The following is a 25,706-nucleotide window of genomic DNA, read 5'->3' as shown; positions in this document are numbered from 1 at the left end:
TCTCCTTAGGTACTTGTCGTAAATAGTTATTATTCAACCTAATAAAGTTTTTTTTTTAAGTCACAGTTTGAGATCCATAGAAACAGCAGATATACATTTGAAGACCATATTCCATTTTTTAGGCCAAGTTAGATGATCTAGCTCCTCAAAAGGGCCCTGATTGTAGTTTGTTTTATTAGGACTGATTGATACCATGCAGGGATTGCAGAATATAAATATTTCAATTGACTAAATAGATTTGACACTTGAAATTAACCAGTGTTAGGCACATGCATTTCAGGTGACTCATGTTGTGCTTGGAGAGCATGTGCAGCGCGCTTCATCTTCTTTTCTTTTTAAATCTTAATTTTATTAAAAAGAACATATAATATACAAAATCAAAAAGAGTCCAGTAGCACCTTTAAGACTAACCAATTTTATTGTAGCATAAGCTTTCGAGAATCAAGTTCTCTTCGTCAGATGCATGGTACAGAAACCGGTCAAATATAGAAGAGGAGGGGAGGAGAGAGAAGATGCAGTTAGGGGGGGAGAGGGAGGGTGCAACCAAAACATTCCTTTGCTAGTAAATGTAAACATCTCCTTTTGGTGTCCTTTCAGGGTCAGTTGGCTTGAGTGAGGCTTCAAAGGAGTTTGCCCTGTTAGTTTGCAGCAGTAAAACAGCTAGACCATCCAATTCCTATGTAGTATAAGCCTTCGATGTAGTATATAATATACAGAACATATGACATCAGAGAAAACCGGCAAAGGAAAAGATTGACAATACCACTGTAATAAATGAGAGGCAAACACCACATTCCGGCTATTCGAGGTGTTGAATCAGTTCTTAGCCCCATCAGAGAAACAATGTCATACCCTCAAATAGAAATCCCGTCCTAAGGGTGTACATTAGATGGAATAATCTCATACTCAGCAAAATATTGCAATATTGATCATCAGGTACTTACAAAACTGCTGCTCCTATCATCACAGAAGCGAAGATTCAGGCCATCAGCGATCTTTCCCATCACAAATTGTGTCCATAATTTATCAAGCCATAGCTCTAGAATAGGTGCTTGCTTGGCATTCCAAGTAGAGGCTATGGCTAACCGTGCCACTACTAACAAGATAGAGATCATATCTTTTTTACCGTTGTTCGGGGAGAAGTTGGACCACAAATCTAGCAGGGCAAGATCCTGGGTAGGATGGATAACCTGGCCTACTGTTCTACCAATCCTAGCTAAGACATCTTGCCAGAAACCCAGAATGATAGGACAATCCCACCTGCAGTGTCAGAATGTACCAACATAGCCGCTTCCCTTCTGACACAATGGACGAAGACCTTTGCTTATCTTATGTAGCCTAGAAGTAGTACCACCTGGGCCATTTCCAGACAGCTTACCTGCCTCCGGAACGTCGCGCCATGTTGCGGGGAAAACGCGAAATATCGTGTTTTCTCGCGCGACGTCGCGCAAAACTCGCGCGAGAAAACGCGATATTTCGTGTTTTCCCCGCAACATGGCGCGACGTTCCGGAGGCAGGTAAGCCGTCTGGAAACGGCCCAGGTGTGCATCTTAAAAGCTTGAAGTTGAATATTAAAAATCTTGGAGGAATGAGCACCTGAGTTCCAAACCTGGTACCATTCTGTGAGAGTTCCCTACCCAGGTTCCATTCCCATTTCTCCTGCGCAATTATCTGGCCTTCTGTGAAGACTTTTATGAGGATCAGGGCTTTTTTTCTGGGAAAAGAGGTGGTGGAACTCAGTGAGTTGCCCGTGGTGAAAATGGTCACATGGCTGGTGGCCCCGCCCCCTGACCTCCAGACAGAGGAGAGTTTAGATTGCCCTCTACACCATGGCGTGGAGGGCAATCTAAACTCCCCTCTGTCTGGAGATCAGGGGGCGGGGCCACCAGCCATGTGACCATTTTCAAGAGGTTCCAGAACTCTGTTCCACCGCGTTCCAGCTGAAAAAAAAACCCTGATGAGGATACTATAAATAGAGGCTAAGAGTCCTCTCGAGCCCCCATCATAATTCTTACAAATAGTCTCGAAATCTGAAAGCAGGAACAAGGAGCAGCTTTTTCTTTTAAAAGTTTCTATCCTATCCCTGACCTTAACGTATCTAAACCATTGAATTGTAATGTTATCTCTTTTACTTCTATGTGTGCAATGCTCTTCCGATCTGTGGCAGCTGTCGCTTGGTGGTGCTGTCATCAGGCATGCATGTGTGAACTAGCCGAGTTCTCACAATCAGTCCCCATCCCGTTTCAGTGCATGCCAAGAGGTGAAGTGGGGATTCCCCACACCCACGCCTAGGGGAATGGTTGCCCGTAGTGCTGGCTGTGTGGCCTAGCCCAAAGATACCAGTCCCTCCTCGCTCCCTTTGGGAGATCAAGCGGACAGACACAGCTTTGGTTCAGATGACACGATCCCAGTCCAGTTTCTCACTGCCTTGAAAATGATAACAGCAGGGGCTGTCTCCAGGTGGCAATCTTTGCCCCTTCCCATGCCCACCTGGGATGCTGGCCTAAAAACTGAACATCTTCATGCTGTAATAGCTTGGTTAGATGCTTCTGTGGAGGAATTCACACTTTTTTGTCCTCCCTGGGTCTTGCTAATAATGTTGCTCTTAGGCCACAGTGAATTGAAACCCATGACGTGTTTGGGTAGAACTGTTTGTTAACTGAGATGGGATGTGTTTGGGGAAGGGGGGAAGAGGTTGAATGTAGTCTTGCATGGAGAATATTTACTGGTTGATAAAGAAACCAAGGGTGAAATGATGTTGTTTGTCAAAGGCATCTTAAAATTTGCCATTAATGGTCAGGCAGCATAATGTTCCCAGCCTGCCAAAGTTTGGTAAATGTCAACATACACTAGAAAATGATGGAAACATGGAAATGTGAAGCAATTTCCTAGGAAGCTTAAGAATTTTCTAACGTTCTCTACCAAAATGTTAAGAATTAGTCTTAAATGTCAATATTCACCAAGTTTGACATTTTCAGTAGCAGAGTATATGTCTTTACTGTTTTCTGTACAAGAAAATAAAGCCCACAAATGCATTTGTCTTGAAATCTTTATTGATTTGGGGACATTTTCTCTCCTTCTCTCTTTCTTTCTTAAAAGGATGGAACCAAAAAAGCCAAGCCAAGAGGAGACAAAAGGAAGCGCGGCTGGCTGGTGTGCCCGCCCACCCCTCTGACTGGCAGATCCCAGTTAACACCTTATCAGCGCAGTGGCAGAGATCCCTGCTTGCTAAAGCAGCCGGAGCAGAAGAGGCGGAGAGAGGAGGGCGCTTTGTAACCAGGGACGACGGGTAGCAACACTCCGCAGGGCTTCGGGGAGGAAGGAGAGGCGACGGGAACGGCAGCAATCCTCCTGAGCCACTTTTGTGTTGCAAGTGTGTGCTGGCGTTCACTTTCGTCAGGATCTCTGCAGCCCCACTGCCTTTGGCCTGCCAGCGGATCCCAGAACCTTTTGCCTCCCGGCAGAATGGCCTACGCTCCCTTTGCCATCTGCTGATGCTCGGTTAAAGACCTGGGCTTGTGCACCCAGCAGGGAACCCTCCAGGACTCCAACTCCCAACACTGGATTGCGGCTCAGCGCATAACACACACACACACCCCATTTTCCTCTCTCCTCCCCGCCCTTCCCCTGCCTTTCGCCCTCTCTTCTCCCTGGTCCTTTTGATTTTTTTTTTTTAAAGCAAGAAGGTGCTTCGGTTTGGTTTCAGATCCTAGGCGGCCTATTCACCCTCTCCCCCCTTCATCTATGACTCTTTGTTGAGCCAAGAGAGGCCGTCCATCAACATCTATGTGCGCTTAAGTCTGGAGGACGAATTTGCCGGGCCACCATGGGGAAATCTAACAGCAAGTTGAAACCTGAAGTTGTAGAAGAGCTCACCAGAAAGACATACTGTAAGTCCGGATTTTTAAAAAAATGACAAACCTTCGGATTGTGCAATTTTCTGTTTTCCTCGGCAGCGGGGTGCAGGAAAGGGGGAAGGTTTTGGACTGCTACGGCAGGAAGCGATCCTTCCTAGTTTTGCCTGGGGTGTGTGGGGGGGAGGGCAAGGGGGCTGCACATGTACCGCTTCAGCCGTAGGAAGGCGTGGGCGCTGGTGGGGATGCGCAGACTTGCTGTGTATCCTTGGTGTGATCTGCTGCACTGCTTTTAAAGGAAGAGCGGCCAGTAGAGTGGCGTTGAGGGCGGGGGGGGGGGGGATGAAGAAAGTAATTGCCAAGAAGAAAAGCTGGTTGGTGTATAATTATTTACAGAGCTGCAAATAGGCAGGAAAGTATTTCTCTTTCCCGTGGAGCGTGTGTGTTTGGTGGTGAGTCATGTGTCTTGTTGAGATGCTGGCAAGGAGCATCCGACACCCTCTTGAGCTTCTCCCAGGGTGGGTGTCTGAGGTGGAAGTGAGTTGGGGGGCGGGGTGGGGAGAGAAATGGCAGGCCTCTGCATGGCTGCTTTCTGGGGATTTAGAGCCCCCGCCTCACCCAAAAGGAGCCTTAAGAGTCACTCACCTTCCCCAGAAGGGCCTGGTAATGGAAGAAATTAAGACTTGGAGAAATATTTTTAACGATTAGGAGAGGACACACAGAGAGAGACATAACTGGGGAACAAAAAAATGAGATAAAATGTAGGCAGCGAAGCTCAGGCTCCCTTTCAGCCCTCTTGTTTTCCCCCATGGCAAGTTTACCTAGAGAATTTGGCAGGCGTCTTTGAAATCAAGTGGCCGTATCTTGCTCGTTGTTCTGCCCCGCTGTTGCTTCCTCAGCGCCTTGAATTAAGATAGCGTGTGGAAGGGTGAGATTCGGGTCCAGTAGCGCTTTCGATACCAGTAGACCAACAAACCAGTTGGTCTCTAAGGTGTTGCTGGAACCAAATCTTGCTCTTCCACTACAGACCAGTATGGATATCCACCCGGAACAATCTCCTGTGTGGAAGAGTATTAGCAGGGGGAAGCAAGAAAAATTAGTTGTCTCTTGAGGCGTCGTCCTGCACCATAATGTAAGACTTCTGTCCATTCTGACAGGAATTAAGAAGAGATTTTGCTTCAGAAAAAGTAGGCTGTGACGGGTATCCAACCCTTCAACGTTTGCATGTAGTTTAGTTCACTTTCTTGAATCATCTGTAGATTTTTTTTTCTTTTGCTGATACCCTTTTCTTCTGTAGCGTTCTTGTTCTCTTTTCAGAGCATGCTGTGTAGATACAGCCCAGAATGTAGTACGGAGAATTCAGTTCCTATATAATGTAATTTTATTGTTTTTAAAAACAAAGATCAGGTTTCTAGCCCTTATTGATTGTGCCGCCATCCTTGAAACGAAGATGCCAAGCGAGATCCTAAAAAACAAAAGTGGGTGGCTGAATATTTCCAGTGGGTCCAAAGTATGTGTGTGGGGGTCTTCAGTGCCCTGTGGGGGGTGGGGTTCAGTGCCCTTACTCTTCCTTCTGCCCATGCTGTCTTGAGTAGAGGTGTGTGATCCGGGTCCGGGAACTGGCAAAAAAGCCAGATTTATGCCAGTCTGGCATAATCCAGCTTTCCCAGTTCCCCAGATTGGATCTGAGCACCCAGACTCACTGGGCTGGATTATCCAGCTGTAGGTAGCTGCAGGCATATTATACCACATGCAGTGAGCAAGAGGGGCAGCCAAGCTGAACTGAGCTCTTCACTGGGCAGGATTGTGGCGCAAGGGTGGCAGAGTGGGCGAGGGGGCAGCAGGATTCCCATTCAATTCCGTCCCCCCGCCAGCTCCAAAAACCCTTTCAAGACACCACCACTGCATGTCTTTTAAACGCCACAGCTTGGCAAGCCTCCCACCCCCCTTGCTTCACTAAAGCAATTCTCTGTGGGATTTTCTGGTTTGACATTAGATTTCTCTGGTTCTAGACTGGTTCTCTAACAATAAGCTTACAAAGGAATTATGTCGAACCAGAGAATCCCAAGCGGGGGGGGGGGCAGGGACTGCGAAGGTTAAATGGCTTGGAAATGGGGGGGGGGGTTAGTGCACACCCTTAAACTTGAGTCTGAGGAGATAAGGTTTAATAGAATTTTTTTTTTAATTAACAGTATTCAGAACTTGAAAAGACAGGACAGAACCTGCAAAAGAAGAGCAGTTATTCAAATGCATTTCATTTGCATAATAGACAGGTGCTGAAAAGGAACGGAATTTGGGGTACCTTGGCAGGAACATTTTGATTTTGAAAAATTTTATATTTGTATCCCTTTCTTCCTCCAAGGAAGTCTGTGTGATTCTCCTCTTCTCCAGCCACCCTGTAAGGTAGGTTGGAATGACTGGCCCAAGGTCAGCCGGTGGGCTTTGGGACCGCAGGATTTGAATCCGTGCCTCCCAGACTCAGTTCTGTAGTTCTGTCCATTACCCTATACAGGCTGGGTCATGGTCTTTGTGGTGTAGTGGTTAGTGCCGGACTACGGCTGGAGAGATCTGGGTCCAGATCACCATTCACGTGGTCCTAAAGCTGCTCCCCAGGGTTGTTACGAGGATGAAATGGGAGAGGAGAGAACCGTGTACACCTCCTGAGCTTCTGCGGAGGAAGGAGGGATAGAAATGTGATAAAGAGGAGAGAACTCAGATTTGACAGGTGCTGCTTTGGGACAAGATTTGCAATTCATTTGGTCTGTTCTGATGCGCAGATTTCTATCTGTTTATTTATTTAATTCAATTTATATTCCGCCCTCCCCGCATCAGCAGGCTCAGGGCGGATTTTCAAAACCTGTTCAAAACCTGGTGTGGGAGTGTTATTATTTACAAGCCATCCAAACTTTTAGCATGGAAAAAGACCAAGAGATCTGTCTCCCTTTGGGTATGTGTGTATGATCCGAAGAAACTGCTTGGTCCGATCTAAGAGGGCTGTTCTTGTGTAGGATGCTACGCACAGATCCTCTTTAATGAAGCATTCCAGCTCTGTTTCCTCTGCCCATCTTTCCGTTGTGCTTGATCTGTCTTTTGAAAGGAGTTTCCTTCCCTCCCCGCAGCCCCCCCTCCCAACTTAACATGTTCTGCGATCTCATTTGATTAGCCGTGCTGATCAAGTTGTTGGCAGCCAAACCAGTTTTGGCTCTTCAACTTGATCGAAGAGAAAAGGCAGGTTTCTGAAGCAAAGCTTTGGCATGTGTTGACTTCTCTGTCCTTGGAAGCATACTGAGGGGCGGCTTCCGCATGGCAAAGCAATTGGAAACGGGAAGTGTGTCCAGACAAAGGTGCGCGGGTTCTGCCTCTCCCTTCCTTTGCTGTCGCTGTTGCAGTCCCACAGCCTTGCTTACCCAAAAAGGCAATCGATGAGGACGCAGCAGGTCCATGCATTAGCTACACACTGGTGCAATGCACAACCTCAGAAGCCAGCGATGCTTTTTCAGGAGGCTGGCAGGGAACTGCGCATTGAAGCGCATTGAGAGCCGCTGGTCTTGCATGCAGACCTGCGAGTGCCTAAGGCTGGCTTGCACTGAATTAGAGCACGGCTCCGTCTAGCAACTGGTGGGCCACGGGGCCTGATCCAGCCGCCCAAGAAGAGTCCCAACAGCGTGCCCCCAAGCTGTTAATCTAGCAGTGAAAAGGGGATGTGCAAAGAGCAGCATCTGGAGCATGTGTGCTAGTGCTGGGGCACACATTCCACTCTCCAGCTGTGGACCCGGTGTCTAGCTCGACTGGTAGCAGTTCCCCAAGTTCTCGGGCAGAGATTTCTCCCAGTCCAATTTCCCCAGATCTTTTAAACTGGAGAAATGTGTGTGTGTTATGTGCTGTCAAGTCGCTCTGACCTATGGCGACCTTATGAATGAAAAACCTCCAAAACATCCTATCATTAACGGACTGGCTCAGATCCTGCAAACTGGAGGATGTGGCTTCTTTGACTGAGTCAAGCCATCTCATTTTGGGTCTTCCTCTTTCCCTATTGCCTTCCACTTTTCCTAGCATTATTGATTTTTCCATAGAATCTCGTCTTCTCATGATGTGACCAAAGTATGATAGCCTCAGTTTTGTCATTTTAGCTTCTAGGGAGAATTCAGGCTTGATTTGATCTAGTACCCACTTACTTGTCTTTTTGGCCATTCAAGGTATTCACAAAACTCTCTTCTAGCACCACATTTCAAATGAATCCATTTTCTTCCTGTCAACTTTCCTCATTGTCCAACTTTCACATCCGTACATAGTAATGGGGGATACCATCATGTGGATTATGTTGATCTTGGTCCCCACAGAGAAATCTTTAACTTGAGATGACAGAAATTTAACTCAGGATGTGCTGCATGGAAGCATGTGTTCTTTCAGGGGCCAGCACACAAAAATAGGAATGCTTGAACCTGCTTTATCCCAGATCAGACTGCTGGGCTGTCTAACTGGCTGTGGGCTCTCCAGAATCACAAGAACAGAAGGGTCATTTCTAGCCATAACACCTGAGAGCTTTTTTGCTGGCAGTGTCAGGGACTGAATTTGGGAATATATGCCTAGTGTGCATTTTAGCATCGAGCAGTCTTACACTAAGAACCAAAACAGAAGAGACGTGGAGGACGCGCATCGGTTTCCCGCAAGGTTCCACGGGAAGTTTAGTGAGAAAGAACCTCTGCCAGGGAGAAGAGGGATTCTTTCCCTCTTCTTCTTGGCAGAGGTTGTTTCTCTAGGCTCTCTCTCGCTACCGCCAGCTCCCCTTGCTCCCCTAAAAGCACTCAGCAGCTAGAGGGAGCCAAGCGTGCAGGCAGCAGCGAGAGGGAGCCAATTGCGCAGGCAGCAGTCAGAGGGAGCTAGCAGCGATAGGCTCCTTGTCCCTCTTACCGCCGCCAACGCTCTCGGCTCCCTCTGGCTGCCACGTGCATTTATGGGAGCACGGAGAGCGGGCTGCCCAGGGGCGCTGGCTAGAGAAAGAACCTCTGCCAGGGAGAAGAGGGAGAGAATCCCTCTTCTCCCTCCCTCTTCTCCCTGGCAGAGATTCTTTCTCACTACACTTCCGGTGGAACCTTGCGGGAAACCGACGCGAGTCCTCCACGCGTCAGGCGTCTCGTCTGTTTTGGCTCTAAGATAGACCAGAGGTCCAACTAGCCTGACTCAGAAGTCTTTGTAGGGGTTGTGGAGTGCCCCCCCTCATCCTTTCTGACTAGTTTCTGTTTAGTTCCTTCTGCCATTCTTGACATACAGGCTGAGTCCCTGTCTGGCCTTTCTCACATCACCAGTACAAGACGCACTCGGGGCCCAAGTTCTCATCCTACATCCATTCCGACGTGGTGTAGTGGTTAGACTGCCAAACTGGGATCTGGGAGACCCACGTTCACGTCCTCACTATGCCCTGGGAGCTTGCTGAATGAACTTGGACAAGTCACACTCTCTCAGCCTAACCTACCGCAGAAGATTATGGCAAGGATAAAACGGAGGAGAGAATGACCTAAGCTGCCTTGGGTCCCCGTAGGGAAGAAGGGTAGGCTATAAAGAAAAGAAACATTTTGGTTTCCCATGTTTTGCTCTGGAAGGAACGGGTTATTTACTGCCATGGAGGGCTCGGGGCTGTTAGGTATTGGGCCCACTCCCTGTTTGCTCTGGAATATCTTTATGGCAAAAAATCAATTGCGCTTTGAGTTGACTGGTGGTCATCTGGAGCCATCAGGGAGTTGGGGGGGGCAGCTTTGGTATAATCAAAATGCTGGAGGAGACTCTTGTAGGCTACCCAGTCAAGTTCCCTTCCAACTCTGCACCATTGCCCTTTCTGCCTGCAGTTCCTTCCTGAAGCACCTGCAGCATTCCACCTTTCCGTGGCTGCTGGCTCCCTGTTCACCCCCTTCCTGACTCCAAATGAAACCAGCATGGTCTATAGAGAACAGGTCTCTCGAGCGTCAAAATTACATATTCAGGTTTGGATTCAGAACCTGTGCGGAACTATGGTTTAATTAAACCAACTATGGTTAGTTGGTCATCCAAACGTGGACACCCCCTCCCCATTAACTCTGGATCGTTATGGTCTGTCAAGCCAGGATCTGAAATCAGGGTTATCTAACCATGGATTCATGAAATGGGCAAGCATCCAGGTACCATGCTGGTTGTTCACCAGTGCTGCCTGCACATACTTCCCGGGCTACAGAGATGCGTGGGCTGAGTGACCCATAGTCACATCCATAATCTCCCCCCCCCCCCCCGGCAGCCTCCCTGACCAATGAAAGTAGCATCTCCCAAGGCGAATCAGCACTGATTGATCATCTGCGAACTGAATACAGATTTCAAAAATTAACTGAAATTAAAACAACCTTTTCAGATGATGTCTCTACCAATCCATAGCTCACTTTTTTCAGGCTCAATTAAAAGTGCTGCCTATTATCTACAAAGCTTTGAAGATCGTTATGGTTGGTGGGGGAATGACTTTCCTTGCTGGGAATCTCCCCTAGACCCAGGATTCCCTGGAAAGCACCCAGGGAACTGGCTGCCACCATTCAGAGATATCCTGAGAACATCTAGACTGACCTGCTGAGAAGGAGCTCTTTCCACTCAGTCCTTGCACAATAACAAAGTAAAAGGTGGAGACCCCGGAAAGTACCTTATTGCCAACTATGGAGCGCCCAGACAATCTGGCATGTAGGGAAGAGAGCCAATGTAGCATAGTGGTTATAGTGGCAGACTAGGATCTGGGAGATCCAGGCTTGAATCCCCATTCTGCCATGGAAGCTTGCTGGGTGACCTTAGGCCAGTCACATCCACTCAGTCTAATCTACCACACAGCAGGGCTTTTTTTCATCTGGAACGTGGTGGAACGGAATTCTGGAACCTCTTGAAAATTGTCACATGGCCAGTGGCCCCGCCCCCTGATCTCCAGACAGAAGGCAATCTAAACTCCCCTCTGTCTGGAGATCAGAGGGCGGGGCCACCGGCCATGTGACCATTTTCTTCGAGAGCAACCCACTGAGTTCCACCACCAGAAAAAAAACCCTGCCACACAGGGTCGTTGTGAGGATAAAGTGAAGGAAAAGAGAACCATGTGAGCCACTTTGGTTCTCCATTGGGGAGAAAGATGCGGTAAAAGTAAAAGTAAGTAACAATAAATGTAAAAAGATAGGTGGTGGTTAGAGGATTGAACTACAGTGCCTGTACTGTCATGAAGCTTGTTTGGTGACCTCCAACCAGTCTATCTCTCTCTGTTATACTCATCTACCCTTGTGGGGTTATTTTGAGGAGAGAGTGGGGAAGGGAGAACCAGGTATGATGCCCTGAGCTGTCTGGGAAACAACGAAGAAAAATGTACTAGTTAGATAGATAAATAACTAGCTTGGGACCAGTATATTGAAGGGCTGTCTCCTCCCATATGAGCCTGCCCAGTAGTTCTAGTTGCTTTGGAGGACTTGTTTGCGTGTGCTTGCCTGCTGAAGTAAGGAGAGTCAGAGCAAGAGAACAGGGCCTTTTTGGTTGTGGTGCCCTGGTTGCAGAACTCTTTCTGTATAGTAAGTTTGTCTGGGGTTGAGCTTTAGGTGTTGGCCAAGACCATTTTTGTCCCCTTCCCAGACCTTTTGTTGACTCTGATAACCATTTTCCCTTTTGTTGTCAAATTTCTAAATAAAAGCTGCTTCGTTTATTTACTTATGTATGTGTGTATGTCATTTATAATCCACCTTTCTCAACTGAGACTCAAGGCAGGATTACTCAGTGTGAGATTAGTACAATCAGTATCAAGGACATTTCCATACAGTGCCGAGGACATTTCCATAAACAATGCTATAGGGTAAATAGATGCAAGTTTAAAAAGACATAACGTTAGCAAGAATCCAGTACAGAGTAGAAGAAATGTTGAAAAGAACATAAGCAATTCTAAGGCTGACATTAGACAACATGAAACACGACTAGTACATAGGAGTACATATTTAAAGCAACAGATAATTTGTAAGGCAACATAGTGATGAAGTCTGTGGTCCCTAACTCATTAGTGAAGCATCTGAGACCCTCTCCGTACAACACAGCCCTCCTATCTGAGTAAAAAGCCTTTTTGAATAATTCGGTTTTGCATCATTTGCGGAAAACCAGGAGCGTGGGGGCTCCCCTGACCTCCTCAGGCAGGCCGTTCCACAGGGCAGGGGCCACCACCGAGAAAGCCTGTATACTGATTTTACTGCCAGGAGACGTAGTGATGGCCCCAAGCATAGGTGGCTGTAAAAGGAGATTCACGGAGCAGAGGCCCATCAATATTAGCTGTTATGGTTAAAGGGAATCTCTGTATCTGTATACTAGGAGACACCATCTGGCGAAAGCCTTGGCCACTGGGCCATTAGTTGACCCTCCAGGGCAACTCATTTGCCACTGTGTGAAACACAATGCTGGGCTAGGTAACATGATCTTTATTCCAGAGATACCTATATAATAAAACTGGAATCAGCCCCAAAAGCTCATTCTCTAATGTGGTTGGCTAGATTCTGTAGGAAACCGGATTTCGCTTTGATTCTTGAGGCCAGATGAGAAACAAGAACAATTAACAAATTCTAAAAGTCAAAGCAATATATTTGTTATAATAATAAACCTTTCTCACACAATCAGCATAATATACAAGGTAAGTATTAAACAATTGTAATAAATACATCACACACAATCAGCATAATTTGCAAGTTAAGTATCAGACAATTAACATTATCATCTAGGTGCAACACAGATGTAACCAGGCAGAACATCCCTCAGGTAAGCTTCCATAGATTAACATGAGATAAGTTGTAGAAAAGTCCTTATTATTGATAAAGTGCAATATTCTTTTTTCAGGTTTGATACTTACCTTGCATATTATGCTGATTGTGTGAGAAAGGTTTATTATAATGACAAATATATTGCTTTGACTTTTAGAATTTGTTAATTGTATTTGTTTCCTACTCGTGTGATTCCACTTTCTAGCTGTATAATTAGAGTAGGCATCTCTCTTCATTCTTACTCAGATGAGAAACAAGGCACAAATAAGCTGGTATAGGGGATACGGATTTATGAAGCACCCACTGGAGACAGATGTTAATTCTGCGTGGGTACCCCATTATATAATGAAGTCGGGTATAATTTGGGCAGTTGATGCATTCATTGAAGATGATTTTGAGCATCAACTTCTGATTTTTATATGACATTCACCTCCGTTGTATGTACTGTTGGTTGCCAAGTGGACTGTGCCTGTCCCACCTATGATGGAGATGCTTCATTTGTTACCAATCACCAGGGGTCATTTCGTAGAAAAAGAGCTGGAGGAACTCATGAGCATAACTCATTAGCATATGCCACACCCCTTGACAGCACCGGAAGTGTGTCATTAGCATAATTGATTTGTATATGCCACACCCCCTGACATCACCTATCCTGGCTGTTTTGGACCCAATCCTGGCCATTCAGGGCCGAAATTGGGCCCAAAATGGCAAAAAAGGGCTGAAAAGGGCTGAAAAGGGGCCCCAAATGGTCAGGATCGGGCCGCTGCTGAGCAGGAGAGTGATCCACCACCTGTCAGAGCCCTGATCCGGGCCATTTCGGCCCCAATCCAGGCTGAAATGGACCCAAAATGGCTGAGGGTCAGGTGGGCAGGGCTACCTGACATGTGACCTCTTTGGGGAACTGCCAGAACTGCGTTCCTGCGCATTCCCCCTCGAAATGAGCCCTGCTGATCACTTACCAGGTTCAGTTCACAGTTCTGGTCATTTCCTACAAACCTTTAAACGGGCTTGGACGCTCTCCTGCTATGCTCAACCACAACAGTTTCCCTCATCTGAGCAAATCATTCGGAAGGTGCCACTTTGCAAAAGGGCAAGATTGGCAGCTGCCCATTCACATGCATTCTCTGTGGTTGCTCCCACCTTGTGAAACAGCCTTCCCAAGGAGGTCACACAAGAGAAGGCCATCTGCGGGGTTTGGAATATGATGCTCTCATCTGTTATTAATTTATTACATTGATTGTGGATCATTGTTGATATATATGCTGTTCAAAAACTGAATGTATGAACACCTAGCTGCTTTCGATAAATGTGATATATTGTTTAAGTGTGTGGCATATCTATGTTACTCAACAGCTGTACGGTGTCTTGTTAGTATTGTGGGCCAGTTAGATCTGTCCGCGGTAGGTCCTTCGTTTGTTTGCTTACCCAAGGAGGTCAGCAAGGCCCCCACACTTCTATCATTTCACAGAATGTGCAAAGCAGAAATGTTCAGGAGGGCATTTTTAAAGGAGTTTTAATTTAATAACAACCACAGCAACAACAACATTCAATTTATATACCGCCCTTCAGGACAACTTAACACCCACTCAGAGCAGTTTACAAAGTGTATTATTATTATCCTCACGGCAATCACCCTGTGAAGTGGGTGGGGCTGAGAGAGTTCCTAGAAGCTGTGACTGACCCCAGGCCACCCAGCTGGCTTCAAGTGGCGGAGTGGGGAATCAAACCCGGTTCTCCAGATTAGAGATCTGCCGCTCTTAACTACTGCACCAAACTGGTAGTTGATTTTTACCCTCCCTCCCCACAGGTGGGCTCAGGGCTGGTTATAATAATAGTAAAACAATTTAAAGGACAATACGTAGAAGTAAAAATATTCATATTATCAAGTTAAAACCAGGTTACCCAAGATGGCTATCAGTGTTCACAATACACCCCATCACTCGAGATGTTATGGGGTAGGGCAAGCAGATGATATACGATGTTAATAACAGGTATACCACGGATCACAGCCGGGGCGAGGGGGGGACAGTTGAACAGTTCCCTCAAGCTTCAGTCACAACCATAGGCCTGGCGGAACATCTCTATCTTACAGGCCCTGCGGAACTGTAACATGTCCTGCAGGGCCCTAGTCTTGACGGAGGCTGATTCCGCAAACGTTGGATAATGCACTTCCAATCCTCTTTATAGATCATTTGGAATGGATTTTTTTGTGCGCGGAACAAAAAATCCACCTCAAACGATTGATAAAGTGCATTGAAAGTGCATTATCCAAGGTGTGCGGAATCAGCCGGAGGCTGATAATGCACTTTCAATACACTTTAGCTATCATTTGGAAGCGGATTTTTTGTTTCACACTCGAAAAATTCAGTTCCAAATGATCTCTAAAAAGGATTGGAAGTGCATTATCCAACGTGTGCGGAATCAGCTAGAGAGAGAGTTCCACAAGGCTAGTGCCAGGGCCAAAAAGTTAAAACCATGATAAAACTCAGGGGATTTCTATAAGGGATAATATTTTACTCTGTTGCACTGTTTATTGTATGTATCAGCTTCCTTTTTACTAGTGTCTTCTCCCTTTGTAACCCCTTTTTTCCTTATGTCATGCCTTAGACATTTTTTGTGGCTTTGCTCTGTAACTTGAGTCCTTCTGCGTTGTTTGTTGGAGGTCTTGCTGTCTGAATTGCTTTTCATATTTTGTAATCCACCTTGATTCTCAGTGAAAAAGGCAAAAAGGTGATAAATGATGTTAATCATTGTCCTCTGCTGAAAGAATTTGGAATTCTCTATCCTGGTAAATTAGCTATTGAAGAAAACCAAGGGTCAAAGTATGGCTGGCTAAGAAAGGGGAAAAAATGCAAACTTTTTTTTTTAAAAAAAAGAATGTTTTGTTAATGTTGCCAAAATAACAGCCTTGTGGCACCTTAAAACTGATGAATTTCTTTTGGCATAAGCAGCAATACATTTGTTAGACTTTCAGATGCCGCATATGGCCTCTTTGTTTTTACAGCCGCAGCAGGGCAAGATGGCTTTGCGCTGCCCTTTGGGGTAACGCTGGATTCTGTGGTAGTTCAAACAAGTCTTTTTTGTGTTGTGTACAACGCTTGGATGATTTCAGTTTTCTTTCTTTTATTGATGCATTTGGCATATTGAGACATTTGTGTCGCTTAAGCTTTTACCATTTCTTCTTACATGCTATACTGTTTATCATCTTCTTGCTGCTAAGTTAGGGAGTACCGCCTCTTTTATCTGAATGGAGATTACTCTTTGCTGTGGGCATGCAATCTAAAACCCTCGTTGTGGTTGTCCTGCCTTCAATAAAACAGCCTCCACTCCTTTAGCCTTTGCTCCTATGCCAGGCCTTTGAGGCCCTGGCCGTTTTCACACGTCTTACCGGCTGCCGGAACGTTGCGCAAAACTCTTGGCAGACAGCGTCTTCTCGCACAAAATTGTGCCAGGGAGACTCTGTTATCCAGGCGTTTTGCACGAGATCGCGCCTTCCCCTCATGATTTTGCGTGAGAAGACGCTGTCTGCTGGGAGTTTGGCACAACGTTCCGGTGGCCGGTAAGACGTGTGAATACGCCCCCCTTTCACCTGCCATCCTCCTTTTTAATTTGTTTAGTATCCTTCATGAGTGGTGTGGCCCACAACTGAACACAGAAGTCATAGCAGTGATGCTTCATGTCTGTTAACACATTTTGCAGTGTTAAAGGCACAGGGGCCACAGCCCAGAGGTAGCGGATGTGCTTTTGCATGCAGACTGTCCCAGGTTCGGTCCCTGTCATCTGCAGTGAGAATTGATAAGGTGGGGGGGGGGGCGCGTGTTTGTCTGTAGCAGTAGAAAAGAGGACGCGTCCAGTAGCACCTATAAGGATAACAAAATTTGGGGTACGGTATGAGCTTTCGTGAGCCACAGCTCACTTCTTCAGATCAGAATCTGAAGTATCTGCAGAAGTGAGCTGTGAGACTCACGGAAGCTCATACCGTACTCCAAATTTTGTTAGTCTTAAAGGTGCTACTGGACTCTTGCTCCTTCCCACTGCAGTGAGAATTGTCAGTATGAGGCTAGAGGGACCAAAGGCCTGACTCAGTCTAAGGCAGCTTGACATATATTTTTGTCCTCTTGTGGCACAGCGTTCAACAATCTTGGACTGCTAATTCCTGTTCAGTTAAATTGTCAACTGAAACCAGGGGCTGACTGGCCTTTCAGCTTGATGGAAAGTCTCTCGATGTCCCACCACCTTAGAGGGCTGCTTGGATCAGCCGGCAACAGGGACAGTAGATGCACACTTGTTCACTTTCTCATCAATGGTGCTCTTACTTGGGTTTTGGACCACTGGTGATACGGGAGAAGGGAATGGGCAAGGCTGCACCTGCGGTGGTTACCTCTACTGGTTAGAAACCAATCCAAGTGGTCTTTGTGCCAGAGTTGCTCGGCTTGGAGATAGGTGGCGCTGGTGTGGGAGGGCGTGAGCTGGTGCCCATCATCTCTGCTGGCTGGTTGTAAGCCGAGCAGCTTCTGTGGAGGCCAAGAAGTTGGCATGCTCCAGAATTTTATTTATTTAGCATATTTATAGTCGGCTTTTCTCACCCGGGCTGGGTGGCGGCGGCAAAGCAGTTAACAATACACAGGGCTTTTTTTCCGGGAACAGAGGTGGTGGAACTCAGCGGGTTGCCCTTGGAGAAAATGGTCACATGGCTGGTGGCCCCTCCCCCTGATCGCCAGACAGAGGGGAGTTGAGATTGCCCTCCGTGCCGCTGAGCGGCACGGAGGGCAATCTCAACTCCCCTCTGTCTGGCGATCAGGGGGCGGGGCCACCAGCCATGTGACCATTTTCAAGAGGTTCTGGAACTCCGTTCCACCGCGTTCCAGCTGAAAAAAAGCCCTGACAATACATATAGAAAAAACAAACCAAATAAGTTAGGGAGGGGAAGCATCTGATGGTACAGGAGGTTTCCCTTAGGGTTGCCAGGTCCCTATACCCTCCCGCCAGGAGGGGGGAGACCTGGCATGTATCTTGTGCTGGCAGCAAGGTCTTCTTCACACATGCGCAAAGTGCACATGCACTCCAGCGCCTGTGCAATGACGTCACCCCAGGAAGTAATGTCATTGCTCCGGCCACAGGAGCACTCCCACACTCTGTGCGGGAACGATTCAGCTCATTTGGGGCCCAGATTGGCCCGAAACGAATTGCAAGAATGCTCCTGCGGCTGGTGCGACAACGTCACTTCTGGGGGTGATGTCATTGCGCCCCTTGGGAGCACATGCGGCATATGAGTATTCACAACCTCCAGGAGCTTGCCACCTCCTGCTGATCACTGGCAGGTTGGTGGGCAAGGAGGCAAACCCCTGGGTGTTTGCCCACCACCAGTGGGCACTTGGGAACTCTTATCTTCTCTCCCTGCTGGCTGATCTTCTGCCTCGCTCTGGGCCTGACCGTCAGGCTAAGAGCCAAAGGACAAGAGTTCTTCAGCACACACCTCTTGGCACACCCAGGCAGGGAAGCGAACAAACTCAACAAGATTTTATTCAACTGCTGCTAACTAGCAGGATCTTCTCTAGTTTCTCAGGAGGTTGTAACAGCCCAGTGTGCCCCACTAGTAACCCCAAAATCTTTCGCGGAAGAGAAGGAAAGCGCTGTTCCCCGGGTGTCCTTCCCATTTCCGGCTTGTGCATTCAGCTCATTTTTCCTAGCTGTGCTTGTCCATATTGAATCTCATTGTCAAATGCCCGGCTTGAAATGGTTTTTAATTGTTCGAGAAAATCGGTATCTCCCAGGAATCTTGGATCTGAGCAGCTGCCAGTGTGGCCCCTTGGGAAATTAGCTCTTTTGCCGTAACCTCTTCAGCATGAATCCCAAGAGGCTGCTCACCGGATCACTTTCCAAGTCCGGAACTGCCTTCTGCGCATTACGAAGCTTCGTGCAGGAGATGGACTCAGTGTGTCTTCCCCCACAAAAGCTGTTGAGGTTCAGCACTGCAACCCTGCTGGCTGCACGGTGCACAGAACGTGTGTAGGTTGTTTGGATGCTCTCCTCGCATTAGTCAGTTCTCCTTCTCTTGCAAATAAGAAATGCAGTTGACAAGTGGCCCAGTGGTGAATGAGCGAGAGAGAACAGCCTATTAAGTACATTCCTTGAAGAGGTTCACGAAGAACACAGGCGAAATCTGTGAAGGATGCAGTTCATGATCAGGAAAAGCGAACGGGGCCGTTTTCACACTGCTTGCCGGCCATGGAACATCGCGCCATGCTCCTGGAACGACATAATCTTCCAGGCGCAATTTTGCACGACTTGCGCGAAATCGCGCCAGGAAGACGCTGTCGTTCTGGGAACTCAGCGCAATGTTCCGTGGCCTGTAAGCAGTGTGAAAACAGCCCAATATAGTCTTCTTATGGTTCTGCTTCTTTAGAATGCAGGCGAGGGATTGAATGGTCCCCCCCCCACCCCGTATCAAAAACTCCTTGCTGTTCATCAAGAAGACTTGAAACCAAGCCTTGGCTTGCTCCTCTTTCTGACTACAGGGGGGTTTCCCTTGCAGAGGAGTCTGCGGACATTCAGCGAGACACACGTTCACTCAAGCAGTACAGAGTCCTATTCGTGTGTGGGTCAGCAGGAATCTTATCTCAGCTGGGCCTTAGGAGATTCATGGGCAAATAAAAATATTGTCATCTCTATGAATTGCCCACATTGGACTTTAAGCTTTTTTTTTTCATGGAAGGATTGGAATACATTCATTCCTCAATTGTAGATAGCTTCTCTCTGTCCACTTCGTGTATGGTCAAGCTCTTTGTATTTAATAGTTATATTTATGGAGTGCATTGCCTGTGATTATACCATTGAGGAAGGCCTTAGGGCGAAACATACTTGGTTCTGTACATAGAGTGATAAATGTACAATAACACCAGTCAATGGCCGTTTCCACCTGGCTTACCTTATTCTGCAAAATAGCGAGATTTCGCGTGAGATTTTGCTATTTTGCAGAATAAGGTAAGCCAGGTGGAAACGGCCTATTTGTAAACTGTTCATGTTGCTATACTATGGTATGGAACTAATATGCTGAACCTCATTGTTTTTGTTTTTAACAGCATTTTTGTAGTACCAGATCCTTATAGATTTGTACTACGTTTGGAGCAATATTTATTTTGTTTTTTGTCTTAACCTTTTTGTTAATCTTGTTTTGTTGGGTTGCGTGTCCCCCTCCCCCTCCCCCTCCCCCCCTTTGCTCTCTTATTCCAAGATTCCTATCCTGACATACTAATAATTTCTTTATTTTTTATTTTATTTTACTTCATTTATCCCTTGCTTTTCTTTCTAGTGGGGACCCAAAGCAACTTCTGCACAACAAACTCTGCGAGGTAGGTTAGGCTGAGAGTATGTGACTGGCCAGGGCTTTTTTTCTGGGGAAAGAGGTGGTGGAACTCAAGACCGCACAATGACGTCACTTTGGGTCAGCTGGAACAAAGGGGGAATTTTTTCAAGTTTAAATCGCCCTCAGCGAAAATGGTCACATGGCCGGTGGCCCCGCCCCCTGATCTCCAGACAAAGGGAAGTTGAGATTGCCCTCCGCACCACTGGCACGGAGAGCAATCTCAACTCCCCTCTGTCTGGAGATCAGGGGGCGGGGCCACTGGCCATGTGACTATTTTCAAGAGGTGCCAGAACTCTGTTCCACCGCGTTCCAGCTGAAAAAAAGCCCTGTGACTGGTCCAAGGTCACCCAGGGAGCTTCCGTGGCAGAGCAGAGATTTGAATTAAGGTCTCCCTTGTCTGTCACTCTAGTCACTCCACCACACTGGTTCTCTGAATATTTATGGTGCTAACAAGCTCCAGGGAGCTCCAAAGGCAGATTTCTTATTATGTGAAAATACCTCCTGCATCCTGGAAGCTTCTTGTTAGAGTGTACTTCCAAGCTTTCTTGCCTGCAGATATGAATTGTGCAGATGGGTGTGGCAGGCAGTGATAATGAAAGACGAGACTTGGAAATTACCTAGTTTTTCCCAAGAGTGCTACGCGCGTGCTTTCTCTGCTTTGATTCTTCTTGACATTCCTGTGTCTTTAAAAATTAAAAGGACCTGAAAATAATAAGAACGGGACAGTATTTATAGAGCATTTTTTGTGCCTTTTACATACTAATTCAGTAGTGTGTCTGAGAGCTGTGTAAGGCAGGTCTTTGGAGAGGCCTGGCTGGTTAGCTCTGTGCCATGGCTTAGAATCATACAATCATAGTGTTGGAAGGGACCTCTGGGGTCATCTAGTCTAACCCCCTGCACAGTGCAGGAAATTCACAGTTACCTCCTCCCCCACACCCCCGGTAACCTCTCTTCCATGCCCAGAAGATGGCAAAACACCGTCAGGATCCCCAGCCAAACTGGCCTGGGGAAAATTGCTACCTGAGCCCAAGGTGGCGACCGGCCTTGCCCTGGGCATGTAAGAAGGGGCCACGAGAACTCAGCGCTGATGCAACCCTTCCTGCCCTCCCTCTCATGATCTGCCCAGGCTCACAGAATCAGCATTGCTGTCAGATGGCCATCTAGCCTCTGCTTAAAAACCTCCAAAGGAGGAGAGCCCACCACCTCCCAAGGAAGCCTGTTCCACCAAGGGATGGCTTTAACTATCAGGAAGTTCTTCCTAATATTTAGCTGAAAACTTTGATTTAATTTGAACACGTTGGTTCTGGTCCGACCTTCTGGGGCAACTCCTGCCAGAAAACTGTTCAAGCACCTGCGTTCCGTGCAGGGGGTTATAGGTCCCATCCCTAGCAGCTCCAGATACAGGGTCTTGGGAAGCAGGGCTCGAAGGGGCCTTGGAGAGCCGCCTCTGACCTGAGCAGAGGTGGTTTGAGGTATTTTGTCACCCCAAGCAATGTACAAAATTCCATAACCTGGGTGACGACTCCTCATGCTTCAGGTGGCTGGTGAGAGCAGAAAAGAAAGCCTCTGAAAATTATCATCGTGTTTGGCTAGGTTCATTGGGGGTGGGGGACAGGTCTGTGAACTGAGGCCTGGCTAGTTGGGGTACGGTGGTCAAAGCTTCAGGCTGCTGGAACTACAAAACCAAACAGAATATGCAGCACTTCCCAGGGATCTCGATTTCCATTTAAACAGAAAAAAGAAAGCAAGTTTGTAACCCTTGTGATTACCGAGCCCAGGGATACATGTTTGGAATTGCGTATCAGAGGACCTGCAGTGTGTTTTACCTGGCAGACGTTTGTCAACAGCACTTCAAGAGAAAAATCTGTTGGAGGCCTCCATCTGCCAAGTTGAGCAAACAAATGAGATTGTTCTGCACCTGTAATTAATCAGCACCATTCTCAAAAACTATCTCTAGCTGGCTGAATGCATGCCACTCAGACAGCTCTGTGAGAACCATTTTCGAGCCCTGTATGGAGGAAAGGAGCAGCGGTACGTTGCAAAGAGTATTGGAACACAGATGGCTTATGGGACACAGGCTGCATCTAGCTGCCCGAAACCCCCAGTGGATGTCTCGAAGTATGAGATGCCTGCTTCTCTTAAAATGATGGGGCCTCTGCAAGGACGCAGAGCTTCTGAAGCAATTTATCATTTTCCAAAAAGAGGCAGAGTTAGGGAGGGGAGACTTCTGAGGTCTGGGTTATGCGGGTATCACTATACCTTCAGTTTGGGCCAGGGTCAGATTCATCTTTGCCGACCTCCGGGGTGGGGTACAATGACATCGTGCCCCGGTGAGAATGACTGTGGCCCCTGAACTACTCGGCTGGGGATAGCTTGGACCCCAAGTCTGAAGAATAAGTTGAATATTAATGTTTATTATTGGGTCCGATCTTGGCCCATGCAGCCCAGCCCGACTCCGGACTGGCCGTCTTTCTGTGTTTTTTGCTAACTGGCAATACTAGGGATTGAGCTGTGGACCTTCTATGCACACAAGAAGGTCTTGGCCATTGCATTTTGGCCGCAGCTCCATTATCCCTGGTCTGTGGAATGTAGCTCCAGGCTGGCTTTTGAAGCTGCCGTACACTGAGTCAGTGCACCAACCCATCTGGCAGTAGCTCTCTGGTGGTCTCAAGCAGAGGAGGTCTTTACCAAGCTGAGATTATTCATTACTCACTCTGTTTGGCAGGGTGAGGCAGGCCACCTCCAGAGCAGATTTTAGGCACCATTAAAGAGCGGCAAATTGTTAAATCTTTAACGTATCGTCATATTTTTACTCAGGAGGATTTTCTGTCTAGGGTGCCAAAATGTCAGGGCTGCACCCCTGGCATGCTTCCCCTATAATCTGCAGCCGTATGGCTGTCCTCCACTTTCTTAGCAATCTCCCCTTTCAGTACAAGGGTAAACTGGCTTTATCTGCAATGGCCAATCTCTCTGCCAGGATCATCCATTCATTTTATCTCGCAGAGCTAATTCTGGGCTATTTGGACTTAATTTCTATGTTCACACATTTCCTCTGAATGCAAGTTACAGAATGGCCACCCATAACATAAGGCCTCAGGTCACAGCAGTTCTGTATTCTCTGAGGCCCCAGCACACTCCTGACCCTATATTTTAAACTGGAGAAGGAAGAAGATATATCTGGAAGATTTCTTCCCCCCCCCCCCCCACCTTCGCTCTTCACCCTGGAAACCCAAAGCCAACCCCATTAAAAAGAAACCATTTAAGACTGTTGTTCTCGTTGCCTCATTTGCTGACATTCTCAGCTACTTGTTCTTACCACATCCATTTTCCGAAACGTGCTGTTATCTGGATCCTTAAATATTTAATAGCCTCTGAAGAGATTTTAATTGCCAATTAGTGTAACTTTCGGATAGCATCCCCAAGTGAAATGGAGGGAGCCTGTTCTTGGACTAGCGGTATGGTTGTGACAGAGGGGGAAAGAAATCTGTTCCATGTTTGGGAGCTTTTGCCTGTGGATTGAGAATGCGTCTGAGGGTTAGGAAGTTGTTTTAAGATTTGTGAGCGCTGGCTTTGATTTTTGCAAAATCCGAGGTTCAGGGGAGGTCCATGAAGTAACACAACCCCCTGCCAGTCGACTGGTACACAGAGAGAAAAACTGGTGGTGGCCTGCTTGGCACCACCACATGAGCAGGCCAGGGTCAATGAGCAGTGGCGGGCTACAGTCTACAGTCCTACAGTCCTACAGTCATGTAGAACTGTGAGAAATGATATGTAGCACTTGCACTTTAAAGTGCACTTTAAAGTACACTTTGACACTTTATTGACTGAAGTGTTTGCAGTTTCCCGTGGGGGATTTCTCCCGCCCCCCCTTTTGCCTCTTGGATGCTCACGGGAAAAGCCATTACCCTTACCTGAACTGGAATGGGCAGGCAGGTGCATGTGTGAGCTCTCCTCTGTGTCTTTTCTCAGAGGCAAGGCCCATTGAGTCCAGTGGGATTTACTCCCAAGCAATTGGGCATAGGAGGGCGCCATGAACAAGGGAGAGAAGTTGTCAAGCGTGTCTCCTTGCACACAGAAGTAAGTCTCTTGTTGAGGCTTCCATGCCATGGGTTTTGGGAGGAGTCTGCCGTAGAGGTTTGGGTGCCCATGAACATTCTTTGCCTAGGACCCAGCAGAATCTGGAACTGGCTCTACCTACACCCAGGAAAGCCAGCAGATCTCAGGCCGTGACCTTCTGGTGACTCCTGACTTCTCATTCCGGGGGGGCCCTGTCCCAACCAAAACCGCCTGCACTTCTCTCTTGGTTTACAGATGCTGGGGTCCCAGTTTGAGGCTACGGCCCTCACAGAGACCCTGCATCAAATTATTAGGCTTGTGTGAAAATGGAAGGGGAGCATCTAGGAACCTGGGCAAGCAGGTACTGGGGAGTTTTCGGTTTTTGTTTGAAAGTCATACCTAATCATGCCTTTACAGGGCAGATAATATCGTCTCTCGGTGTATTAGTGCACACGTATATGCACGTGTGCATGTTAGCATAGTGTTTAATAATAATATAACAACAACAACATTCAATTTATATACTGCCAACTCAACACCCACTCAGAGCGGTTTACAAAGTATGTCATTATTATCCCTACAACAATCACCCTGTGAAGAGGGTGGGGCTGAGAGAGCTCTGAGAAGCTGTGACTCATCCAAGGTCACCCAACTGGCTTCAGGCGGAGGAGTGGGGAATCAAACCCGGCTCTCCATCCCGCCGCTCTTAACCACTACACCAAACTGGCTCTCAGTGTAAGCTGATTGGCTTCTTAGGACCAAAATACTGGAGTTCTCTGATTAGAACTGTGGACATTCTATACAGCTGCAGCTCTGGGGAAGAGCAGGTTTTAAGTTGTTCCCCCCCTGCAGCAGTTTTCCTGATGGAAAATACCCGTCCACACCAGTAGGGAAAAAGCAAGGCATAATGCTGACTCCTGTCTTTTTTTTTTCCAGTGCAGCTTCAAACAGCTCAGAAATGGCATACTAGGGGGAAGAGTTCACCCTCACTTTCCCTGAGTCTCTGATTCACGTCTGTTTCCCTGTAGTGGTCAGCATGTCAGACTAGAATCTGGGAGGCCCAAGTCAGAATTCTCACTCTGCCATTGAAACTCACTGGGTGACCTTGAGGCAGTCACAGACGCTCAGCCTAGACTACCTCCCAGGGTTGTTGAGAGGATAAAATGGAGGAGAAGAGAAGATGAAAGGTGTTTTTGGTCCCCGTTGGGAAGAAAGGTGGGCTATACATGAAGGGAATGAATAAAACTGTATTCTGTGAAACTTCCCGTGCAGTAGTGCTGTTCCAGTGTCAAATTTACAGTGGGATTCAGAATATGATATCCTGAGAACCTGATTTCAAGGCCAGATTTCAAATTGTAATTTCTGTGAAAATATGTGTGTAAGTGTGTGCATGGGTCCACATGGGTGCAATTCTTGGTGAAACCTCAGAAGCCAGAAAAGGGGGGTCAGCATAGTGCTATGATTTCTGCATAGTGCTTTGATCTCCTCTCAGTTAGCAAAACCATAATCAACTTTGTTAAGTTTTAAAGCAAATTTGTACACGTTTGCCCAAATCATAGAGTTTATATGGGCTCAGTACTTGGATTATTTCAATGAAGAATTTTAATATACCCCCAGGCAATTTTGAAGGGGAAGAAGGCCCTCTGTCTTGCA

General features: G+C 47.2%; 1 protein-coding gene across 1 annotated transcript in view; it reads left to right on the top strand.

The window, feature by feature from the left end:
• The window catches only part of NCS1 (neuronal calcium sensor 1), a 124,216-nt gene that overhangs the window by 27,719 nt on the left and 70,791 nt on the right, over positions 1-25,706 (top strand). The window contains exon 2 of the mRNA XM_054997807.1: positions 3,100-3,890. Coding sequence (XP_054853782.1) covers positions 3,827-3,890 — 64 coding nt within the window. The 5' untranslated portion in view covers positions 3,100-3,826. The remainder of the gene's footprint in view (positions 1-3,099; positions 3,891-25,706) is intronic.

Source organism: Eublepharis macularius, chromosome 14, assembly GCF_028583425.1.
Source record: "Eublepharis macularius isolate TG4126 chromosome 14, MPM_Emac_v1.0, whole genome shotgun sequence".
Classification (NCBI taxonomy): domain Eukaryota; kingdom Metazoa; phylum Chordata; class Lepidosauria; order Squamata; family Eublepharidae; genus Eublepharis; species Eublepharis macularius.
Note: the sequence above shows the minus strand (reverse complement) of the source record. Positions and strands in the feature narration are given on the sequence as shown.